Here is a 6,199-nt window from a genome sequence, read left to right on the forward strand (position 1 = left end):
GATTTTTTTGTTGCATCGAGACAAAATTAATTATTTTAAAATATTTTTCAGCAAACTTATCTAAACAAAAATTGTTTGTGATTATAATCGATTATTGTTATAATTGATTATTGAAATAAGTTAATTTTTTCTACTATTCCAAACACACCCTTATAAAGTAGATGTTCTTATTGAATCTCTCCGGTTCCATTAGGTCCATGCTTGAGTAGTTTTTAGAATTGGGCGTTATCGTACTGTGATACGTTGATGAGGTGGATTAATTATTTTCACTCTTTTGTTAATGTTTGACTATCTTTTCATTTAATTCATATTGAAGTTTATTCATGTGTATTTACTGACAACTTATTTACATCATGTGGATATTTAGATATTTAGATAGAACTTAGAGCTAAACCTAAATATTGGACTTGTAAGAATTGAACTTGAGACTTAAAAAATCAGGAGAGTAGGTTTAGTCTTTCAAAGAACCAATGAATTATCACTAATCCTAAAGAGTCCAACTAAAATTCAATTACCACAAGAATAGGAATTAGTTTAATTGAGCATTTCTTGTATCACAAAGGAACTTATTTTCTAAGTGGGATTAACAAAATTAAATGATTTTAACTGATTTTTTTAATTAATGTTAAGTAATTTTTAATTTTGTTTATAATCGAGACCAGAGGTTACTAAGGGTGGGATGTTACCGAAGACTATACAAAGTTATCAAATCAAAGCTTGTGGATCTAGAGTAAGGAATAACAAGATATCAAATCAGAATGTTTAAACAGGCTTGGAACCATTTCACTTCCCAAGGAAAGCTTCATTATACAGCAAACATATGAACACACATTGATTTGATATCACAAACTTGAGGGACAGACTTAGTGAAGGTACAAGGGTTAACATTAACAAGTTCAAGAGGCAAGAGGAGCAATCAAACATGTGGGGGTGTGATTTCCTCAGTAGGCTCGGTCGAAGCATTCAGTTTTCTGCCCCTTTCACTTCTGCTGTTATCAGCAAATTTCAAGCTTGCATGATGAGAGCCTTTCTCCTTCTCCTTTGAGTTCCACTCAGCCAAGTAGTAATCTTCTTCTGTCACTTTTTTAGATGAAGGACCAGAAAACATGCCACCCCATTGTGGAAAGTAGATTAAACATATTGGCAGGGTGCATATTATGATCATGGCTCCCATTAGAGTGATTCCTCTTTCTTTTGAAAACTTGGATCCTTTGAAGAAAATTAACTGGGTCACAACTGCACCCACATTGCCTCCTCCTCCTGTCATTCCAGATATGACCCCTAATGACCTGAAAATATATGTGTATGCTAATGCATATTGTTAGAATTAATCACAAAAGAATTATTGGCATAGAGCTATGCACTTTGTTTATATATCTCTTTTTGTAAACAAACTTTACCAGCTTTCACGCTTGTGTTAAGTGTGCATGTGACTGTGATTGCACATATTTATTGTGTTAAAATTTATTGTCAGCTTTGGAATCACTTGTTGGTAAAAACAGAGCTGTTAAGAATTATCTTTACTGCTAGTCTAAAAAAGGAAAGAAGATGCATGAAACATGTGCTATGTGTAAGAGAATCATTTGTCTTATTAACCTGTTACATATATACTTAAGGATGACTTTGCTTGCTGTGCCCGGTGATCTGATAGCTTATAACAAATTAGACTACTAAATTGAGATTTCTTTTGTTCTCATATTTTCTCCCCTTTGTGGTTAATCTGAGTCTGACACTTAACTATTGACTACTATAATGGAAATATTGAATTTGCAAAATTTGCTAAATAATGCTATGGGTATTGGGTAGAAACAATTGCTAAATAATGATTTGTACATAGTGGAGAATAAGCAAAGCACTTTAATAAGCACATGTTTGATTCGCTTCTCACTTTTTGGTTTTAAAATCTGCTTTTAAAAATAATTTCATACTTCTCAACAATCAATTTCTCGTACAAAATCTTTGAAAACTTTTCCAAACAAATGTTTTAAAAATCAAAAGTAGACAATTGAGAGATGTTTTCTCATCCTCTTCTTTTGTTTTGTGTTTCTAATTCAAGGATGACCCAGAGTGTTGTTGTGTGTGAAGAGACAAGAACTCGATGTCAGTGTTCCATTTTCTTTGTTGTTTCTTACAAACTACAAACAATTTCTGGAAATAGAAATCAAACACTTCCTGAGACTAAAGATAAAAACTCAAGTGAGTGTGATTGAAACATAATGACTCAAAAACATACCTTCTGGAGACAAAAGGAACAATCCCAAAGGTCATTCCACACGCGGCTTGGACGAACACAGAGAATATGATCATAACAACCACGGATACACTTAGAGATCCCACCAGGCCAAGAATTATGCAGAAAACACCAGCCAAGGTTTGGCATATCCATAAAGCCCACAATCTTCCCCTCATGCCAAACCTCTTTGCCATTACATCAGATATATAACCCCCACCAGGCCTAGAAAATATGTTAGCCAAGCCAAAGCTTGCAGCAATGATTCCAGCAGTGTGGAGTTTCAGATTAAACCTGTCATAGAAGTACTCAGCTATGATGTTGTCTATGGTCAACTCCACCCCAAAGCAGTATCCATAAGTCAACGCCAGAATCCATCCCCTATAGTTTGTAACACCATGATATAAGACTCTTGAAAAATCATCTTTGGCTTTTTCCCCTGACTTCTTCAAGCGGCGGAAGTTCCCATCAGGCATGTCCTGACCAAATATCAGAATTGAGAATGCTGTGAGCATTTGGAACATGGCAGGGACAAAGAATGCAATCCTCCAAGCGGTGAATTTGGTAGCCCCAATGTCGCGGATGAGGGAGAACACAAGGGGCATGATGAGCTGGGTAGCCCCTCCTCCAAGGTTTCCCCATCCACCGGAGAGTCCGTTGGCCGAACCGACCACCGGAGCAGAGAACATGGAGCTCATCCAGAACTGCGTGGACACAAAGGTGGCGAGGGAGAAGCCGGTGAAGAACCGGACTAGAAGATAAGAGGTGGCTGAGTTGATGATGGAAGTGAAGTAGACAAATGGTGCTGTGAGGAGGATTAATGATGCAGAGGCGAGGCGCGGTCCGACCAAGTCACAGGCTGTTCCCATTGCAATTCTTGCAAAGACAGCACCTGAGACTGATGCCACACCGGCATTTCCAATGTCAGTGGCTGTGAGGTTGAGGTTGTCGCGGATTATGGGGAGAAGAGGTGGTGCAGCAAAGCTAGACACAAAGCATGCGAAGAAAGAGACCCATGATAGGTGAAAGGCTCTCATGTGGGGTTTGGCAAAGGAAAATAATCTGAACACAGTTGCCTTGTTTTCAGAATCCACAGGTAGAGCAAACTTTTGTTGTTGAGATTCATTCACAGTTGCAGCATGAGCAGGGAGTTCTAGATCCATGTTTTTCTCTTAGATTGGACTGGCCTAAGAAGATACAAGGGTCAGTGTTGAGCTTTTGATTTGGTTTGGTATATATAACTATAAGACCTTTGTGTGTGTGTGTGAGTGTTACATTACACACCAAGTTTGTTTCACTACTGTTATGGGCACCAAGGTAAACTAAAACAAGCCAACCACTTTTTCTGTCTCTTAGTAGGAAAGTGAATGAGAAATGTTCATGTTGATTGATGGAATTTAAAATGGTGCTAACTGCTAACAGCTAAAGTCTACTACTCCTCTTTCTAGGGTTGTCTGCAATAACTATTTTTTATGTCATTGTCTACTAAAAATCTGGCATATTCTTTTGATTCATATGAGGAAGAGTAATAGAGATATACCAAGATAGCTAAGAAAAAGATATAAAAGTAGACGCTCTTGTCTTTTGAAGGCTGGCAGTTTTTGAAACTTCAATTCAGTAGCAGATTGGCTCAGAAAACTGAGACTCGGAGAATTGTGTCTGTAACAGATGACTTTTCATATGTAAGAGAGGCACAGTTGGGAGGTTAAACACTCCTCCGTAAGCCGAGTCTCATTTTTTTATTTTATTTTTTACTTTGTTTTTAATGTGGGAAGAGTGAACCAGTTGGAAGTCAAAGACAAAAGAAAGGGACTTATGAAATGAAGCGAAAATTCAAATTTTGACTAAAAGTTGATGAGACCAACTAGTTGTATATTGTACGATTCATTTCAGGCCAGGGAATTGCTTGAAGGAACGATTCTTGCAAACAATAGCGAGCATTGACTTTGGAATCTGTTTGAAGTGTGAAGTTGAGGAAATCGTATTATTGATAATGTATGAGGTTTTCTTTTGGTAGGTTGAGGTTGCTTCTGTGCATAATTAACTATTAACTAAGCATTTTTTTCTCTCTATGTTTGTAAAATGACAATGGTATCCTAACACTTATGTGCTACTATCATAGAGCACAAGCATATTAGGTAGCTCTCAAATTTCCACGGGAGGGTTAATTTTTATAGCATATATTTTTGTGTTTTAAACGTGATGACTATAAGGTTTAAGCAAGAAAAATCGACTTGTAATTATAATTAATTATGTTTAGTAGACACAAAATCTCACATCACTTAAAGGTCCAGACCAATAATCATTTATAAATATCATTCCTCTCAACCCGTTAAAGCATCCTTTACAAGGATAAAATTGTAATAGTCCACTAAATACCTAAGTGAACATTATTTGATTTCACCTTCAATCAATATTTAATCCAGATGGAGGATATTTAATTATGGTGGAAGAAGTTAGGTTCCTTTCTCAAAAGAAATTGTTGAAGAGGTAAGTCACAAATGGTTTTCCATGTCCACCCATCATATTATTTTGTGTCTAGTTAGATACATTGTTTTCTAGACCATTGATTTGAATTTTGTTACATTTGACTTTTGTCTCCGCCATATAATTATTTTGCTTTGGAAAGTTAAGTATTGCTTATCATTTTAATATTTTAACAAATAATATTCTATTCTTTTATAACATTTATTGGAGAAACAATTATATTTTTATTTGTTTTAGATCAAATATTTGTGTGTTATTTATTTTTCTTTCAAAAGGTTTTCTATTATTACTATTTTAAAAGTTACAAATAATTACAGTTTGTAATTAAATGATTTTATTAACCTTTACAAACACTACATATAAGATTGACAACTTAAATTTTAAAATGCATCAACAAAACACTATATCTTTCTATCATTATTTTTTTATATTTTTTTGTTTTTATTGTATGATCTTCGTTCACTACTACAAAATGTAGATTTAACATCGCTAAGTTAACATCGGCTTTTGATAAAACCGATGTTAACAAAAACTCGGTGGCATAATGGCAAATAACGTGAGTTTCTTAACATCGATTTTTTAAATAACCGATGTTAACACATTAGGTTAACATTGGTTTTTAAAAAACCGATGTTAATATCACTTCGATAACATCGATTTTTCAAAAATCCGATGTTGGAAAATGATAAAATAACATCGGTTTTTTTAAAAAAATGATATTAATCTTCACATGACTTCCTTAACATTGATTTTTTGGACAAACCGATGTTGGTAAATGATAAGTTAACATCAGTTTTTTTTAAAAACCGATGTTAATGTTCACATCACTTCCTTAACATTGGTTTTTTGGACAAACCGATGTTGGTAAATGATAAGTTAACATTGGTTTTTTTTTTGTGAAAACCGATGTTAATGAACTCGATTTTTCAAAATATTATTGGCTCCACAACCTAATTCACTCACGTTTGTTGTGTATCTTTGTCATTGCCGCAGCTCTAGTGTCGCCCACGTCATCCTCTTCGTCGCAACTCCACCATTCATGGTTCATAACATCCAAGTCTTGCGCCTCCACTTGTTCCTCTCTATCATAAACTCTCCACGTCGTGACTCTTCGTTCTCACTACCACTTGCGGCCAGTTTTGCTGCCACTGTCGTTGTTGGTGTCGAGGTAAGCTTCTCTTACACATCATAATTATGTATTATTTCTGTTTTAAATGGAATGGTTTTCTTCATGGACTTTGTGTGTCTGTTCCGTGTGTCAAACAAAACCAGTTATTTGTTTTTTGTTGTTGGGCTGTTTTTTTATTTTCGTGTTTCCTTTGTCTTCATGGTTCCTTTGTTTAGTAGCTTCTTTGATTTCTATTTTGTCAATGACAATGAAATGAAGCACCACTCAAAATTCATGGAATGGTTTGAATGGCTACTTATGTACTATTTCTTCATTGTGAGTTATAGCTGATAACAAACATTGTAAAACTCAAC

The 6,199-nt window shown here is 35.2% G+C and overlaps 1 protein-coding gene across 1 annotated transcript; it reads right to left on the minus strand.

Annotated features, from left to right (window-relative positions):
* Positions 1–726: 726 nt before the first annotated feature.
* Positions 727–3,847, minus strand: LOC114394706 (high affinity nitrate transporter 2.5-like). The gene is made up of 2 exons (XM_028356376.1): positions 2,234–3,847; positions 727–1,289 (listed from the first exon to the last, which is right to left on the minus strand). Exons 1-2 carry the CDS (start codon positions 3,391–3,393, stop codon positions 917–919), a joined length of 1,533 nt encoding a protein of 510 aa, XP_028212177.1. The 5' UTR covers positions 3,394–3,847; the 3' UTR covers positions 727–916.
* Positions 3,848–6,199: the final 2,352 nt, after the last annotated feature.

Source organism: Glycine soja, chromosome 18 (genome assembly GCF_004193775.1).
Source record: "Glycine soja cultivar W05 chromosome 18, ASM419377v2, whole genome shotgun sequence".
Lineage (NCBI taxonomy): Eukaryota > Viridiplantae > Streptophyta > Magnoliopsida > Fabales > Fabaceae > Glycine > Glycine soja.